The 18,887-nt window shown below is 57.1% G+C and overlaps 1 protein-coding gene across 1 annotated transcript in view; it reads right to left on the bottom strand.

Moving 5' to 3' along the window:
• Positions 1 to 16,880, bottom strand: part of SCUBE1 (signal peptide, CUB domain and EGF like domain containing 1) — a 130,861-nt gene extending 113,981 nt beyond the window's left edge. The window contains 2 exon segments of the mRNA XM_003125983.6: positions 13,249 to 13,380; positions 16,666 to 16,880. Of these exon segments, the coding sequence (XP_003126031.6) occupies positions 13,249 to 13,380; positions 16,666 to 16,753 (220 nt within the window). The 5' untranslated portion in view covers positions 16,754 to 16,880.

Genomic DNA, 18,887 nt, shown 5'->3' with positions numbered 1-18,887 from the left:
TGTTTGCAAATATCTTCTCCCATTCTAGAGGGTGTCTTTTCATTTTGTGTATGGTTTCTTTTACTGCGCAAAAGCTTTTATGTTTGATTTGGTCCCTTTTTGTTTGGCTTTGTTTTTGTCTTTTGTCCTTTTAGGGCTGCACCCGTGGTATATGGAGGTTCCCAGGCTAGGAGTTGCATCGGAGCTGTAGCTGCCGGCCTAAGCCAGAGCCACAGCAACGCGGGATCCGAGCCAAGTCTGTGACCCAAACACCACAGCGCACGGCAACGCCAGATCCTTAAACCACTGAGCGAGGCCAGAAATCAAACCCGCAACCTCATGGTTCCTAGTTGGATTCATTTCCACTGCGCCATGCTGAGAACTCCTGGTCTCATTTGTTTATTTTTGTTTTTCTTTTGCCGGGAGACTGATCTAGATATTTGGGACTGTCGTGAGCTGAACTGTGTCCTCCTCAAAAACGTGTTGATATCGTCACGCTCAGTGCTTGGGAACGTGACCTGGTTTGGAAACAGCAGGTTTGCTGATGTAATCAGGATTTAGATACAGTTATAGTGGAGTAGCATGGGCTCTAATCCAATGACTGGTGTGTCTACACAGAGACACACACGGAGGATGTAAGGACAGAAAGGAGAAAGCCATGTGAAGAGACAGACACAGAGGGGAGATAGCCGTGTGACCACAGAAGCCGAGAGGGAGGGATAAGCTGTGTGTGAAGCAGGTGTGACTGCTGTTTCCATTTTACTGATGCAGAGGCCGAGGTACAGCTTAGCAGAGGATTTTGGGGCCCCAGCCAGGGTCTGCATTCCAGGGCAGGCTCTATGTTCCTGCTGGAGCCACATCCTCAGGGGTGCATGAGATGAATACGTTTCAAACGGGCTTCCTGCTCCAAAAGAGTTACTAAGGAGAAAGGTGGGGAGGAGATGCCACGTGCATCCTTGTTTTTATTTCTGAGGTCTGTGCCTACTCTCGAGGTGGAGGGGTGGTGATGGAGGGGGTTCATACTGGTGGAGAAGGTGGACACGACAGAAGCTCTGACTCGAGTGCCGAGGACGAGAGTCCAACAGGTCGCCCTAGACATCCCTGCTCCTTCTCCAGCTTGGATTTTTTCTTTTTTTTTAAATTTTTTTAATGAGAACTCATTCCCAACAGCAAACAGCTCCCAAGATCCAATAGAGCAGAGAAAAACAGCATGCAGGGCCGCTCATTATGGGATTTTTAAAAGGTCACGCAGTTCCACTTTTCCTATATTAAAATAGCAGCGTGCATACACAATCCCACAGCTGTGGTTATGTGCCAACAACACTGGTTTGGACTCAAATAGGATGAGTTTGGGTCTTTTCATTTAATTCAAAATCAATTCTTGATGCCCCATAAAAATATATATGTATTCTGTAGTGCCTAGGTTCTGAGGGATTCTACTACAATAAGCCAGAGCTGCTTCTCATTTTATTTTAATACTATTTAGGGCATTTTCTTAAAAATTAGGACAGACTAGAAAGGTTCTCAGAATGAGGATTTTTAAAACACGCTACTCTCTACTCTCAGAGACCACTACTGAAAATATCTTCTCGTTTCCCCCTGAAATTGGCATTTTTCTCGACATTCTTTGCAGACAGTGGAGACCAAATGCTCTAACAAAGAAACCTTCCCGGGCTGGGCGCTAACACGTCTTCTCCTTTGTCTGGGGCTTTAGGAAAAACCATGCCCTCCTTAGATCAGGCAACCGTTCTGGGAGAGATGTATGGCTTAGGAAGTTGAGTCCTTATTGGTGAATAAATCTTAATCCGGTTTGTTGGCTAATTACATTCGCGGGAAGGTAGTTTCGCAGGGCCGCCTAGCAGGAAGGATTAAGCCTCCTGCCTCCGGTGGCGCAGGGTTAAGCTCTGGGTTTGTAATGACTGAGTAATGAGACCCGCTCTCGGCGGACCCCTGGCATCCATCGATCAGGTTTCCCTGCTGCCGAGACAATGCCAGAAGTGGGCCCAGCAGTTAATTATGGGAAAGGTCAAAGGTCACGCAAAACCAACACAAATCCATATACTTTTTCATTCCTAACGGCACACAATGACCATGGCTCCGCCAGAGGGTGGGAAGGTCCTCCCCCGACCCAACCCATGATCCAAGGTAACCATGGGCTTTGAGTTGCTTGCTGGCCTCTCCCAGCAGCCTGCACACCTTCAGGCCTCCACGCTTTCCGCCTGCTGTTCCCTCTGCCTGGAGCGCTGTCCCCTGCACAGTCCGAGCCCCAGCATCACCTCCTCCCCGAAGTTCTCCCCGATCCTCTAGCAGCCGGGGCTTCTCCCACCCCCGGGGCCCCACAGCTCCCTGACCAGGCACTATCGTTACTCTCGCTGGCTGGGTACACCTCCCTTGAGGCGGGGAGTTTCCGTGGGGCAAGAACTGTGTCCTGTTCGGCTGTGGGCTCAGCAGTAGGGAACTGTGCTCCTTAGAAGTCTGCTCAGCACTGAACGGGTGCACAGCCCTCTTGACAGGAGCCTCTGCGGACACGCCAGGCCGTATGCAGGCCCTCGGCTGTGCCCCCGCTGGGAAATGGGGCCCAACGTCTTTATTTGATAGCAGGGGAAACACTAAGGCTCAGAGGTGTTACCTGCCTGGCCCAAGATCACACAGCTAATGCCAGGAAGTGAGCCAGGCCCCCTGACCTCAGAGCTGATACTGTCTGCATCACAAAGGTCGCATTTTGGGGGCTTCCTTTTATATGAAGTCTCCAGAAAAGGCAAAACTATGGAGATAGAAGGGAAATCAGTGTTTTGGGGGACTGGGAGGCTGGGGAGTGACGGCTAAGGGGCACAGGGTCTCTTTTCAGAGGAATGGCAAGTTCTTTTTTTTTTTTTTTGTCTTTTTGCTATTTCTAGGGCCGCTCCCTCGGCATATGGAGGTTCCCAGGCTAGGGGTCGAATCAGAGCTGTAGCCACCAGCCTACGCCAGAGCCACAGCAACGCAGGATCCGAGCCATGTCTGCAACCTACACCACAGCTCACGGCAACGCCGGATCGTTAACCCACTGAGCAAGGGCAGGGACCGAACCCGCAACCTCATGGTTCCTAGTCGGATTTGTTAACCACTGCGCCACCATGGGAACTCCGCAAGTTCTAACATTGATCGCTGTGATGGGGAACACACGAAAGGCTCTGAACTGCGCACGCTAAGTGCTGAGCTGTGGACCACATCTCAACAACGCAGTTCTTTGCATTAATGCTGTGGGTGCTGTCAGCCGCTGTGCTGGCGAGTCTCTGGGCTCTGTCTGGGCGCAGGAAACCACAGGGAAGCTCACTTGGAACCGACCTTGAATACCACCTGCCCAGGGTGGGCTCATGGTGGGCTCAGTCGCTCCCAGGTACCAGGTGGGACTGCCCTCCGCATCCAAAGGACCAGTTAAAACGCCTTGGACCCTTCGCTGGACGCTGTTCCCAGGCTCGCACATCAGACCTACTGGATACCAGAGCGGCCTGGTTGACAGAGAGCCGACCCATCAGAGTGTTCGAGGAGGAAGTGAGGAGGGGTCCCAGGGGGCTGCCAGCCCCGAGCTGAGGCTCCTGCCGCCCCCTGCCAATTACAGGCATGGTCATTCTCCCACCTCGTTGGCAAAAGGCTGGGGAAGAGCCTAGACCCCAAACTGCAAGCTCTGAGGGGCTGCTCCATAGGCCCAACCCCCGTGAACTCAAACTCAACAGGAAGATAATCAGAACCACAGGTGCCTGAAAGCCTGACCTGCCACTTGGACTGCTGGGGTCTGAGAGCTCCCCCCATGTGCCCTGGTTTGATAAAGGGGCAACCAAGCCCAAAGAGCGGAGCTAAGGAGCTAACAGTATCAGCAGGTTGGGGCCGACAGCAACTTGAACCCAAGCCTCGCAACTCAGGTTTCTTCCCCTAACCTCCCAGGCTGCCCTCTGGCTCCGGCCGCAGCAGGGGCTTGGCGGGCCTGGTGCAGTTTGATTCTATTCTCTTTCCCTCCAGCTCCCCAGTGGAGCATCTCTCGGACAGTAACAACAGGAGCAGCAGGGGCTGGAGTTCCCCTGTGGCTCAGTGGTAAAGCACCCAACTAGTATTCATGAGGACTTGGGTTTGATCCCTGGCCTTGCTCAGTGGGTTGAAGGATCCGGCATTGCCATGAGCTGCGGTGTAGGTCATGGACATGGCTCAGATCTGGCGTTGCTGTGGCTGTGGTGCAGGCTGGCGGCTATAGCTCCAACTTGACCCCTAGCCTGGGAACCTCCATATGCTACAGATGAGGCCCTAAAAAGACCAAAAAAAAAAAAAAAAAAAAAAAAAAAGGAGCAGCAGGGGCAACTCCCCGCCACCCTCTAATGGTAGGTGACTTAACCCTTACCAAGGCCCGGCAGAGAGCTTAACTTCCTTCATCACAGGAAGAGAAACCAAGGCTCCGAGAGCTTAAGTGACTTGAGTGAGAGGACAAGTGGCAAAGCCAAAACTGGAAGCTGTGCAGGCTGGTTCCAGACTCCACCTAACCTTGACACAGTCATCTGGCACTGGGTCACATCTCAGCACACGAGGGAGCCGGGCCCAGGGTCCTCACTGAGGTTCGAGCCGCCTCGATGACTTTCTGCTGCGCCCGCAGCTTCCCTGTGCAGGCCCCCGGCCCTCAGCCCAGACGCTGGCCGCAGGAGCTGCCAGCCCGGAAGGGGAAAGGACCCAGACCAGAGGAACACATCGGCCAGGCCCAGGTCTGCCCGTGGCTATCCCTGGGAAGGGACAGGGGGCGGACAGTCCGGCTGGAGCCCATCTGGAACCCCCACAGCCTAGCCAGCATCGGGCGCCACCGTGGCAAGGCGTACCCTGAAGAAAGCGCGGCCTGCTATGGGGTCTGAAGGGGGCCGGGTCTCCTGGCTCTGGCCCTGCACTTGCAGTCAGCACGTTAAGGCCCAAGAAGTCCACAGACCTGCCCAAGGTCACACAGGCTGGGCACCCAGGTCTCCATGGACCTACACCCAGCTCCACTCCCCCTCCAGTGGAGGAGCAGGAGGCGAGGACAGAAGGCGGGGTGGCTCCAGGGGAGAGGCGTGCATGGCTGAGCCCCAGAGGGCAGAGCCCCAGCAGCAGCCGTTACTAACCAGGCCAGAGTCCAGGCTGGCCAGCTGGGGTTTTAAACTCTCTTCCCAGGGGCTGCAGCCCTGGCCCATCTGGAGGATTCGCCCCCCGCCCCCAGACCCCCTCCGAGACCCCTGACCTTGCCCGCACACACAAGCCCTCCGGCCCTCTTTGTCTCAAGGCCTTTGGGGAAGGCCGCCATCCACTTCAGTAGCATTCAAAGGCCAACAGGGCCGTGGTTTATTTTCTTAGAAATAATGGTTTTTTCTGGTTAGCATTCCTCCGATGGAAAAACAAATACAGCCACTGTAATAAGAAGCGGCCAAGAGGAGGCTAGAGGGCCTGCTGCCTGGGGGGCTTGGTGATACGGGGGGGGGGGTGGGGGCGGGGCAGAGGCCCCTCCAACCCCAGGAGACCTGGGGTTTAGAGGGAAAGGAAAGCTGGACGTGCAGGCACTGGGGCTGTGTCCAGCACGCTCTCCCCCTGCCCCAGCTGCCGCTCAAATGCACGCTCTGTGAGGCAGGTGCCGAGGCTCCCACCTGAGGATCTGGAGTCAGGCCTCAGGAAGGTGAAGCCACTCACTGGACTTAGTGAATCTGCAAAGACCATGGCAGGCCTCTGCATCCTTGCGACAGACACACCCATGGACCTTCAGAGCTGGAGGGAGCGTCGGAGATGCGCTCTGCTCTCCTGACTTAGCTCAGATGATGCCTCTCCAGGGAGCCCACCCAGGCTTCTCCCTCCCCAGGCAGAGACTGCACTCTCTTCCTCCCCCCACGGAGCTGGTCTTTCCACTGCGGTACTTGCACCCCGTGTTTTTGTTTTGTTTTGTCTTTTTAGGGCTGCACCCATGGCATGTGGAATTTCCCAGGCTAGGGGTCAAATTGGAGCTGCAGCTGCCAGTCTGCACCACAGCCACAGCCATGCCAGATCTGAGCCACATCTGCGACCTACACCACAGCACACGGCAATGCCAGATCCTTAACCCACTGGGCGAGGCCAGGGATCGAACCCTCGTCCTTATGGGTGCTAGTTGAGTTCCTTACCACTGAGCCATGACGGGAACTTCACACGCCCTGTTATGATCACGTCTTTCCCAGCCTGTCTCTCCTCTAACCAGTGAGGTCAGGAAAACACGCCTTGGGCCCAGCACCAAGCCTGGCACAGAGTAGGTGCTCAGTGAACATTCTTGATACTAAACTGAATCTAGTCCAGCGGACGCATTTTGCACATGGGTGAACTGAGGCTCCCGGAGGCAAACGCCTCCAAGGCGTAAATGCCAACGGGATGAGCTTTTAATTTTTTCCTTCCCAAAACAGCCAGGGGCGCCAAGAAACTCTGGCAGATCTGGGACCCGCTGTAAGCAACGCTGCCTAATTGCTAGCTGACAGCAACTTGGAATTCTAAGTCACATCCAGTTTCTTCCTGCCCGCTGGTCTGCTGGACTTGAGCGCTTTCATCTTCGGCGGGGCACATGTTAGCATGCATAATTGCACGTTTTAAGACTCGAAGAAGAATTTCCCCTCCTCCCCCCTCCCAGCCCACCTCCTACTGCCTTTCCAGGCCTCCCAAAAAGCCGAAGTGTATCTGGAGTTTCAATAAACTGTACAATAATGATGATGAAAATGATTTACTAAGGTCAGAGACCTTCCCTCAGAAGGCCAATTGGTCTTCAGACTTTTTTTTTTTTCGGTCATGTGAAACCAAATGGATCACTGGGTGTGTTATTAAGAGTTTTGTTAAAATACTTAATAGCAGGCCCTGTAATCTACCCAACTTCAGTGACTGACAAGCAGACCCTGGGGGCATAAAATTCAGGAAGTGACTATTGACGTTCATTACAGCCATGCTAATTTTGTGATCTCTGATGCCCGCAAGGTTGTCATTTTTTTCCTTTTCACAAAAAACGGGAAAATAGTAACATATTTGATATACTGTGGCCAAAACAAAAAGTTATTTCCCCCATGAGTTTTAATTATAACATTTTGGGAAAGGCCCGAGTTGGAACTTGCAAGTGGAATAAGCCATTTGAATAAATGGTCTAAAAAACTAAGCGCACCTAGAAGGGGTGATGTGTGCTGCTGGTTCAGACTAAACAGTGACTACCTAGAGGGTCTTAGTTATTTAAACAAGCCATTTGAGGGTGGTTGCCTCCTCGTTTGGGGCCTGGTCCTGATTATAAACGAGAGCTTTTAATTAAGATTAGTAAGACCCAATTCAAGCTATAATTTGGTCCTTTTCCTTAGCAAATGTCTATGAAAACAAAGCAATTAAGGTCAAATGAGTTGAAGCATTTAAAGGGGATGAAATGCCCCCTCCTTGCCCTCCTCAGAGAAGGAGTACAAACAGCCCGGACTAATTCAGACCAGGAGGCCAGCGCAGGGCTGGCCCCGGCAGCTCCCGAAAGGCTCAGACACAAGGCGCCTGGCGAGGGGGGATGCAGCAGCTTTGCTAAATGAAGAGGTATGGGGAAACAGAATGTGCAAAGGCCCCGGGGCAGGAAGGAGCAGGCGAGTTTGAGGAACTAAAAAAGGACAGTGATGCTGGGGTGAGGCTGGGGAGGAAAGGACAGAGAATGACAGCAGTTCAGAGGGATGAGCTACACGGGTGGGTGACATGCCTCGGACCCCTTGTGCTCACCGGGGCGGTCACCCATCAGCTGATGGCAGCAAGGGCAGGTGTGAAGGGTCTGCGCAGCCCCCTCCAGCCCGCCACAGCTAGGGAACTCCTCCCACTGCGTTCAGACAGGCTGATAGGGGCCTGGCCCACTGCTGCGACCCCATGGCTGAGCGGGGCTGGAATCCAGGCCCCGCTGCCTCTCAGCCGGGTGACCTGGCTACAGACTGACTTCCCTGGGCCCGGTGTCCTCAACCTAATTCTGCCACTGGCCCATGCCAGGTAGACTAGTCCCTTCCCCTCTCAAGCCTCAGCTTCCTCATCGATAAATCCTTCAAAGTTTGGGAGGCTCTGGGAGGCCTTTCCTGATGGCCCAGTGGTCATTCACTGTCCACCGACACCAGCTCTGGGCCGAGCCCTGAGTGACGTCACGCAGGACGTCGCAACCCAGTGTGACAGGAGCTCTGAAGCGGGGATGCTCACAAGTGACAGCTCATCTGTCTGGGGCAGCAGGGAAGGCTTCCTGGAGGAGGTGACCACGGGGCCTCATCCATCCACCCGTTCATCCAACAGATGCCTTCGAAGCCCTGTGCCAGGCCCGGTGCTGGGTTCTAGGGTCCGAGCTGAAGAGGCCACAGACTTTGCCCTTGAGGAGCCCACATTCCAGGAGGAGCCCTGGGCTGAACAGAGGTTGTATGGGTCTGGGGAGGGCGACAGAGAGGGCGGTCATGGGTAAAACGGGGCTGCCCCGGAGGCCCTTTGAAGTTCATTCCAACTCTGCACAGCCACGGGCGTCCCTCGCGTGACCTCAGACACTGTCCCGATGCAAATCACAGAGAAAGCACGGCTCGGTCTTTCCCCGCTGTCTGAGCCACCCCAGTCTGGCTCCGGCAAGCCCCTGCCAGCAGTGAGCTGACCACACATGGCCCCAGGCTGCTCCTGGACACAGAGTGGCTGCACTTGTGGAAGCCCAGTCATGGTCACACGTGCACTGGCCACGTGGCAAGATGGCCTTGCGGGGGCTGAGAACCCAGCCCCTAATGGGAGTCCGGTTGTTTGAGGTGCTGGCTTTGCTAAAGCGTTTTCTTCAAGCAGCGGGAGTTTCGAGGCCACACAGTGAAGGATGCGAGGGGCCCAGTCAGCCCCACGTGGGTGGCGGTGGGGGTGTCCCGGGCTGACGTCTTCCTGCAGAGAACTGGGGCGCTGTGGAAGCCGCGTTCTCCGGACATGCTTTGCTGAGACTCTAACCTCTGTGTTTACCACAGTAAACAGCAAAGTCTAATCAGCTTTCTCGGACAAGGTAACTCCTTTCCGTGCAGACTCCAAGCCCAGCCTCTGCAAAACCCCACACCAGCGCAGGGCCAGCAGATGAGGGGCCCCCGGGAGGGAAAACAGGTTCCATCCAGAGCAAAAACGGCTGGGAAGTTCCCGCTGTGGCTCAGCGGTAACTAACCCAACTAGTATCCATGAGGACGCGGGTTCGTTCCCTGGTCCCGAGCAGTGGGTTAAGGATCCATCACTTCCGTGAGCTGTGGTGTAGGTCACAGACGTGGCTTGGATCCCGTGTTGCTGTGGCTCTGGTGTAGGCCGGCAGCTGCAGCTCTGATTTGACCCCTAGCCTGGGAACTTCCATATGCCATGCGTGTGGCCCTAAAAAACAAAAAAATAAAAATATAAAGTAAAAATGTCTGTCTGTATGGCGACTGATTACTGCTGTCCACCGTGGAAGAAGGTGGCCGCGTGCTACCTGCCATCCCTGGAGGAGGTTTGCTGCAACAACAGAGAGCCTTCTGTCACTTGCATCTTTTTTTTTGGCTGTGTCTCTGTGGCATACAGAAATTCCAGGGCCAGGGATCAAACCTGTACTGTAACTGCAGAGCCACTGCAGTGACAACGCCAGATCCTTAACCTGCTGAGCCATGAGGGAACTCCATCTGTATCTTTTGTTGCGCCTTCTTGGTAAACGGTCAGCTGTGAATGGCACACACGTCTGTAGGTCCCTATGGGGCTGTGGATACCTGCACGTGGCTTATCCGAGTAGTCATGGACCAGAGCGTCCCATTTCCCAGCTGTTTTAGTTCCTGGCAGCTGTTGGAAAGACAGCGCTGTGCCCCTTTCATGTTCTGCAATCGCTGGGATCATCACGGGCACCCGCCTCTCCATTGGCATCATCACCATCACCATCAGCATCTGCCCCAATAATGTCACCACTGCCACTGGCACCCGCTGCCCCGTCAGCATCACTGGAACAGTGGCTACTGCTTACACAGCATTCTAGGTGCCAGGCTACGTTCGGAGGCTTTACTGACAGGCATTCACTTAATTCTCACCCTATCTCCACGAGGCAGGGCTGTCATTATCTCTCTTTTACAGATAAACAAACAGAGGTCAAGTAACTTGTTCCGGCTACACAGGCAGGATTTAAACCCCAGCAGTCTGGCTCCAAAGTCCACGCCTGAACCACTGTGCTCACCTGAAGAGTGACCATTCCCGCTTCTCAGAACAGAGCCACGGAGAGCAATCACCACGTGAGAGCAGAAACGCAGCGCGGAAAAGGGGGCGCGCCAGACTCCGGCTCCAGTGGCTGCCCAGGCAGGATCTCTGCCTTCTCAGGCCTCCACCTCCCCGCCTGCCAGTGTGAACTCGGAAGTGGACATCGGGATGCTCTCTCCGTCCCTTCGGCCACCACTGCACGGGGTTTCAAATCTTCCTCTCGGGGCCCCACAGTCACCCCCTACTGTTCCTAGGGCAGCTCCACAGGTGCCCAGCCTCACCCGCTCATTAAGAATGTCCACTAATGGGACAGTTCCGCTCCTGCAGCCCAGCGGGACGCCAAGCCCCTTTAGGGGAGGGACCCGGCTGCACCATCGCGACCGCCTCCAAGGTAAGCAGCAGTGAGTGGCTTTCAAAGGTCTTTGCCATTCATGACGCCCTTTGAGCCTAAAAGCACTGCGAGAGGTGGTGAGAGCAAGCGACAATGACACCAACAGCAATGGGAGTAATGGTACCAGCCCCACAGACTGAGCACATACTGTACACACTGAGCGCCTACTGTGAGCCAGGCACCGAGGCTGGCAGGCCCCGGGACACGACCCCGCATCTCATTCAGTCCTGAGGACGACCTGCAGTGGGAGGCATCTGGGGCCCATAGAATGAAAGGAGAAACTGAGGCTCAGGAGGGCAAATGACCACCTAAACTTTCACCCTGAGGTGGGCTGACACCCAGGGGTCCCAGGCAGAGGCCAGGCGGGGCCCTGCTTTCCTCTCTCACGGGACAGGGTGGAAATGACACCGTGGCAAGAACAAGCCCCGCCACGGACCCAGCACCCCACGCCTCCCACGCTGCCCGCACATCCCCTCTGCGGGTGTCTTCCGCTGAACGTGAATCCCAGTCTGGGCGAAAGAGAGCCAGCCCAGACTCCACGGTTTCTGCAAACCCATGTTGAGTGCCAGGCTCTGCCCCACGAGTGGGAGCCACAGGGATAAACACGAGAGGCTCTTTGCAGTAGAGGACCTCACCGCAGCAGAAGCCAAGTTGGACAACTTCGGCGTGGTGACCCCAATGCCGAGCCCACGGCAGCCCCTCCACAAATGAGCTCACAGGTCATAATTATAATCCCAGGTCAGAAGTGCTCTCAAGGAAGGCAGCCCAGGGGCTTCTGGGAGCAATGTGTGCATGTGCGTGTGTGTGTGCGTGTGTGTGTGTGTGTGCGTGAGACTGTGTGGAAGTGGAGGTGTCAGGGAAGGCTTCCTGGAGGAGGCAAATCTAAAGCATGTTCACCAGGACATGAAGGAAGGAAAAGAGCTCTGGGCAGGGGGACAACCTGAGCCAGGCCTCAAAGACATGTTGTTGCCTCGTGTGTATATGTGTGGCCAGGGCACGGGGGCTTCAGTGCTTCAGGAGGTGCAGGGCAGGGGCCCCTGGCGATTCCTGCAGCGCATTCGAGAGGTTCATCCTCTTATAGCCACATACTGAGGAGTCAGGTCCCAGAGTCAGCGAGCGTGAACCCCAGTCTGGACAAAGGCAGGGCGGAAAAGCTAAAGCTGGGCGCTGAAGGACTTCAGGGCAACAGGTAGGTGCCAAAGCGTGGGCTTCCTGGGCAGGGGACAGCAGGAGGGGACCTCAGGAGCTGGGCCAGAGGAGGAACAGACTGCGTCAGTGGCTTAAACTGGCAGACATGGGGTCGCCTCGGGCCCTCCCCTGCCAGAGCACTGGTCAGAAAGGTCAGAAAATGGTAGCACAGAGCCTGGCATGTGCCGTCCGGAACCCCAAGCTAGTACCCAGGCCCTGCCAGGGGCCCGCCCAGCCTGCGCCACCAGACTTCTTGCTCCTGGGCTGCTCTGTCTGTCTCCAGCCTGGCCTCCTTCCAGAGGTCTGTGGGTAGGCGCCAGCTCCCCCCTCAGCTCCTGGGCCCCCAGCAAGGCCAGGGACGTGCCAAGCCAGGCACAATCCAGGACAACATCTTCTGTCCAGCACTCAGCCTGTGGGAGACGCCCAACAAGGGACATGGGTACGCAAAGCCAGCATCTCAAGGAAGCTGCATTTCCTACCAAACCCAGCACCTGTAAAGTCTACTCAGAAGGAACAGGCACCCACCTTGTTCTCATGTGTCGCTTTCCTAACACAAATCTCCCACTTTGAGAAAGTAAGCTGGCAGGGCTCAGGAAGAAGATACCGAGATGCCAGAGAGCCGCAGGTGGAATTAAGAGACCGGGTCTGAGTACCGGCCATGCCACCGTGAAACACGGGCGCCTCGGAAGAGGCTTCTCCAACCGGAGCCAGTTTTCCCCATCTGTGCAGTGGGGACAGATGGTGGAGCTGCACCCTGGTTCTCATCCAGGGGGCACGTGAGTCGTGGAGAGAGCTGTTTCCAGCCCCTGGTCCCGGGCCCTGTCCGGACCCACAGAGGCAGAACGACCACAACGACCCTCCTGGTCAAATGCTCCCAAAGGCTCATCTGACTTGGAAAGTTCTGGCTCCAAAGACAGTCGAGGCTGCTCTTCCCTCTGACTTTTGCCCTTCCAGGAGGCGGTTTTTAGGGCTACACGGTCAAACCAGCACCCCAGGTACAGGGAAGGAAGGCTGGACAGACAAACAGCACAAATCCAGTCTCTGCCCAAACTCTCATCCTCAAGACAGAAGGTGTGAGCTGCCCACAGTCGCTGTGGCGGCTACTGAGCAGCGCCTTTGGGGGTACACGGTGGTGGTGGGGGCAGATTTGAAACTAGAGGCCTTTACCCCCCACGTCTAGTCAGGGACGGATGCGCATATATAGCATTCAGCAATTCATCTCAATTTCTTTGGGGGGAAAAAAAAACCCAGAGTTTCAAACACGGGGAGAATCAGACATCCCATGACTCCAAATACCACCCTCCAAGGAGGCAGCCCGGGTTCCAGGAGGCCCACAGTCTCCCTCCCAAGGCCAGGAGAGGCCCGTACTGTGGGCCCTCGTGGGGGGAAGCGCTGAGGACAGCCCCCGCCACATCCCAGGGGCAGGCAGCGGCCACCTGCCCCAGCCGTGGTGGCTGCAGGCTCTGGCAGGAGGGCTGGGCTGCACTCACCTTCACACTGCCTGCCTTCCCCCTTGTAGCCTGGCTTGCAGAGGCATTTGTAGGACTTGGGCGTGTTCTGGCAGATGGCATCGATGTGGCAGTCGTCCGTGCCCTCGGAGCACTCGTCTACGTCGACCGCCCCTGGTGGAGGGAACAACTGGTGAGCAGTGGCCTGGGAAGCAGGCAGCACTAGCGCGGGGCTGGGAGCGCCTTCCTCCTCCCACCCCTCCCTTGACCACTGGGGTAGTTAACAGTAACAGCCTTCAGGTGACAACCTGGTGTAATAAGAGGTGGCGGGCAGCATCTTTGGGACAGCTACCCTGTGTCAGGCACAGCGCCACCAAAGCACTGAGTCTTAGTTATTCTCCCAACAGTTCCGTTAAGCAGAGCCACCACTCCCATGAAAAAGGTGAGAAAACGGCCGCCTAGGGACACAGTGGGGAGAAGGCTCTCTCTGGCTTGCCCTGCAAGCATTGCTCGAACCCTCCTCCACACTCGTTATCCTAGAACCCGGAGCCAGAAGGGGCCTCAGAAGAATTAAAATCCATCCCCTTGGGAGTTCCCGTCGTGGCTCAGTGGAAATGAATCTGATTAGGATCCATGAGGACACAGGTTTGATCCCTGGTTGGGGATCCAGCGTTGCTGTGAGCTGTGGTGTAGGCCGGCGGCTGTAGCTCCGATTGGACCCCTAGCCTGGGAACCTCCATATGCCGTGGGTGAGGCCCTAAAAAAAAAGACAGACAGAAGGGCCCAGATGGGAGCATGAAGAACTCCCAGTGGCCACTCAGAGGGCAGTCACCCAGGGGCAGCCTGGGAAAGCCCTAGAATATTCTCTCTTCATGCCTCCGACCTCCCTAGCCTGTGTGGCCCTCAAAAATCTCCACTCTGAATCACTCCCTCAGCTGACACTGGGTCCTAAATCTGCTTCGGCGGGGTGGGGGGGGGGCTCTCTAAGAGAACCACTCCCCCGTCCAAGGCCTCCTCCTTGCCCTTGTCCCCAAGGCTCCAGCCTGCCCCCAAAGGAAAAGAGGCATCAAAAGAAACACAGGAAGTTCCTGTGCGGTGCAGAGGGTTAAGGACCTGGCATTGCTACAGCTGTGGAGTGGGGTTTGATCCCTGACATGGAGTTCCCTGGTGGCTAGTGGTTAAGGGCTTGGCATTGTCACTGAGTAGGCTCAGGCTACTGTTGTGGCTAGGGTTTGATCCTCAGCCCAGGAATTTCTGCATATGCCGTGGGTGGGGCCAAAAAAAAGAGAGAAACACAACAGAATCACCTCCGGGGCGTGTGCACACACACACACACACAGAGAACAGGTGGCATACCTTCTCAGGGTGGCTGTATCTGCCCGGTCAGCAACCCATCCTTTGCAGCTGCCCAGAGAAAGATGGAGCAGCAGCCAGGAGGTAGTCATTACAGGAGACCATAGCCAGCCGTCAGATGGCCAGGGCCCAGCAGTACACTCCCTTCTGAAGAAGTGACCACAGAGGGACCCCCCTCAGAGGGGTGGCACAGTCTCAAGGGCAGGAAGCCAGAGACCAGAGGGGACCAGTCTGCATCTGCCAGGGGAGAGGACTGGGGCCACCTCTGAGACAGGACCAGCAGGGGCAATGGGCTCCAGATACAGCCCTGCAATTGCCCAAGGGGCTGTACAGCACAGGAATGGGCAGGGGGGAATGCCCAGGGCTCTTCGCCCTTGCACCCCTAATCTCCCACCTAGGTGGTATCTTCATGGGATGGAAATGGATGGATGTTAGCCAAGGGGAGGGGCACCTCCTGACACACCTTTTAAACATGCCTTTAGGTGGGGGCTGGGGAGAGGGAGAGACACACAGGCCATAGGTTCCTGCAGGTTCTCTGGCCCCAGTCCTGGCCTGGGCTGGGGACTCCCTCAGCAGGGCACCCCCGCCCAGCCCTCCCATCACAGGTGCTTGACATTAGTTGTTTCACAGCATAAGGCTTCCACGGGGTGAAGATGCGGAAGGGAAGTGCAGACAGACACACAGGAGAGAGGGAGGGAGAGGGAGAGAGAGGGAGGAGGCGACAGGCACACACAGGAACAATCAAACGGGGGTGAAGGACCTCAAAGCCCAGGAGAGACACGTGGGGCATGGCAGTAGGGTTCAGTTTTCCTGGGGAGCCACAGGAAAAACAGCTCATCTCCCACTGTGGCACAGTTTAAATGGCCCAGCATCCTCACTCAGGGCGTGACTTACAGGAACAGACTGCCTGCCGCCAAACCCAGACCTCTGGGAGCCCCGCGCAGCCCCAGGGGAGCTCAGAGACGCCAGGCAGGGCGCAGCAGCATCTCTCCCACCAAGAAGAGGACGGGAGGAAGCTTCTCCGGGGGACAGAGAAGAGACTGTGTCTTCAGCTTTTTTTGTGGGACAGCCCCTTCCAGACGACCAAGAGAACAGGAGGGGAAGGGGCGGGTCCCCAGGTCCCTGTGAAATCCATGGGGCGCCCGCCTCTTCTCGCCGAACCCCAAGTGTGCAGGTTTCGGACGCTGGGTGCCTGCTCCCTCCTTCAGTGTCCCCCGCCTCCCTCTCCTGGGCCCCCTCCCCATGTCCCCTGTTTGGTCTCCCTCACTCTGGTTCCCACCCATCGCCTTTGGTCTGTGTCTGTCCATCCCTACACAGCTTCCCAGCCACCTCCATCCTTCTCTTCCCCCTCTGCCTCCCTCCCTCCTCCCTCCCGGAGTCCTCCGTCTCGTTCTCTGGGGTCCCTCTAACGGCACCTCTCCTCTGCTCTTCCCAGCCCTTAGTCCTGTTCGCACGTCCCCCTCTTTCGATCTTTCTCCGTCCTGCTGCTCGTCTGCCTCCTCCTCACTCCGCCGGGTCTCCTCCTTTCTCTCCTGGCCTTTCTCATCTCTACTCTTCCAGTCTTTCTCTTTTTTTCCCTGTGTCCTTTTGTGTGCCTCCTTTTCTGTCCGTCTGTCTCTCCATCTATCACCTCCCTCTTCTCTTTCTCTCGGGGTCTGTCCTTTCTCCTTCGCCCACCGCCTCCGGGTCTCCCCTCTGGGCCTCCTTCCGCCCGCGCTCCCATCTCTCCTGGGGGAGCGCCCGTCAGGCTGCAGGGTCCCCACTCCCTCTCGCCCTCGGGCGGTGCGCGGCGGAGGTGGGGGGGTTGCCCGCGGCCGGCCGTCGCGCTTTCTCTCTTCCTCCCTCCCTCACATTCCCCCTCCCCCGGGGCCACAGCCCACTCCGCCCCCGCTGCGGCCCCGCCGGGCTCCCGGAGCGCGGGGCTGCCGGGGCTGCGGGGAGGGGGCGCCCGGCGCCGGCCCCAGAAGTTACTTTGCAAAGAGGCGGGGCGGGCCGCGGGGCCGTGCGGGCTGCGGCCCTCTCGACGGCACGGAGCTGGGGGCCCACACGGGACCCCGCCGCCGCTGCCGCCGCCTCGCGCCCGCCGCCCACCGGGTGGGGGCTTACCTGGGAGCCCGCTGCCCCCCGCCAGCCGCCCGGGCGCGCCCAGGGCGAGCAGCACACACAAGTGCCAACGCACGGCCGCCGCGCCCATGCTCGCTGCGGGCCGGGCCGGGCCGGGCGGGGCGTGCGGGCGTGCGGGGTGCGAGGACCCCACCGACCGGCCGCTCGCCGAGCGCTCCTAGCTGCTGGCTCCACCGCCACCGCTTGGGCTCCCAGCCTCCGAGCCGGCGCGGCTGACGAGCTGACAGCCACACGCTCATTGGCTCGTTGCCGCCGAGGGCGGGGCTCCCCGCGCGACCAGCCAATGGACGCGGGCCGCCAGCCTGCGGGGGGAGGGGCAGGCGCGGGCGTCCGGGGGCGCCCCCTCCCCTCCGGGTGGGCGGCAGGTGGGGGGTAGGAGCCGGCTCGCGCTGCCCGGGGGCCCGGGGGGTGGGGGTGCACGGTCTAGGCCAGGCTGGAGCTGGTTCTGAGGCTGCCCCCTCCCCCTGTCCCTGGCTCCCCCCTCCCCAGCCCCCGTCGTCGAAGGTGGTCGCCCCTTTGGGGGCAGTACCCACCCAGCCACCAGCTCGCGTGTGTGTGCGCGCGCGCGCGCATACACCGACCCCCACCCACACACACACACACTCTCTCAAGGGAGACGAAGGGGGCCTGCCAACCGCCCCTCAGAGGTCAAGAAAGGCCTGTGACATCCATTCGCAGTGAAAGACACGCAAAATGCTCAAAGCAGAAATTTCTGCTCATCCATTCGGTAAATGTTTATTGAGCACCTACTGTGTGCCAAGCAAGCGCTGGCAATGCAGCTGTGAAGAAGCCAGACAGGAAAAAAATCTGAAGCTCGTTTGAAAATTTATGTTCCAAACAAATGAACTTTTTACCACTCCCCAAGGGCCAATGGCCTGTAAATGTGTTTAGGGCCTCCCGGGATTCAGATCTGGAAGGGGCCCCCACAAAGCTCCAAGTCCCCTCAGTCGCTCTCGGTCATCCCGGCCCATCTCGGACTGACCTGTCATCCAGCAAAATTTGATGCCCCCCAGAATGCGAGCCCTGGGCCTCCCCAGTGCCAGACACTGAGGGGTGGTGGGCTGGGGGTGGGGGTAAGGTCATTGCACTGAAGAATTGCTCTGGCCTGTCCTGGAGTCTACACCTGACTTCTTTGGGGCCTGGACCTGAGACCCCCACTTGGGAGGCGAAGCTGGAAATAAATGGCCCTTCTCAGCCCCAGGCAGGACGCTTTAAGGGAAGAAAAGTTCAGCAAACCCCAAAGCCCATCTCCTTGACAACCACCAATAAGAGCTCCTTTTTTCTTCTCCTGCTCTCCAGGCCTGACTCAAAGACAAGACTTTCCTCTTTTTGTCCACTCTGCTTGCACCAGTCCACGCCCAACTCGCCTCTCCACACCAGCTCCCCTCCCCGCCCCCCCAACACACACACACTCACGTACACCCTCCAACACACACCCTCAGGCACACATGCACTCACACATGCTCATACATACAAATCCTCATAGACACACACCCTCGCACACTTCCAACACACAGCCTCTCACACACAGATGTGTGACCACACACACACACACACAGACACACACTCACACAACCTTCAGCAGGCAGTCTTTGCAGTCCTGGAAAGTTAAACCTGTGCCCAGGCTCCCTTGCTCCCAATCTGACTTCATATCACAAACGGCTTGTGGCACTGGCCTGGTGGCCGAGGCAAGGGGTCCCCTCCACAGGGGGAACCAGAGAGGGCCAGCCTTACCCCCCCCAATCACTCTAGACATTTCCTTCTGTGTGGTTGCTCCTGGCTGGTGGCTTAATTTGGGAGACCTCATTATCAGCCTTTATTTTGCCTTCCTCCCAGTTGTGTGGCTTTGGGTTTCCAGGGGAGAAACTCCCTCAGAACCACATATTGTACTTTAGGTAATAGGGCAAGAAGGATGAGTTGAGAACTAGGTCCTTTCAGTTCTAACCAACTGGAAACGATGCTTTTTTTTTTTTTTTTTTTTTTTTTTGGTCTTTTTTTAGGGCCGCACCCGCAGCATATGGAGGTTCCCAGGCTAGGGGTCGAATTAGATCTGTAGCTGCCAGCCTATACCACAGCCACAGCCAGACCAGATGCAAGCCACGTCTGCGAACTCTGCCACAGCTCTCGGCAACACTGGAGCCCCAATGCACGGATCAAGGTCAGGGATCGAATCCTCGTCCTCATGGATACTAGTCAGATTCATT

This window comes from Sus scrofa, chromosome 5 (assembly GCF_000003025.6).
Source record: "Sus scrofa isolate TJ Tabasco breed Duroc chromosome 5, Sscrofa11.1, whole genome shotgun sequence".
NCBI lineage: Eukaryota > Metazoa > Chordata > Mammalia > Artiodactyla > Suidae > Sus > Sus scrofa.
Note: the sequence above shows the minus strand (reverse complement) of the source record. Positions and strands in the feature narration are given on the sequence as shown.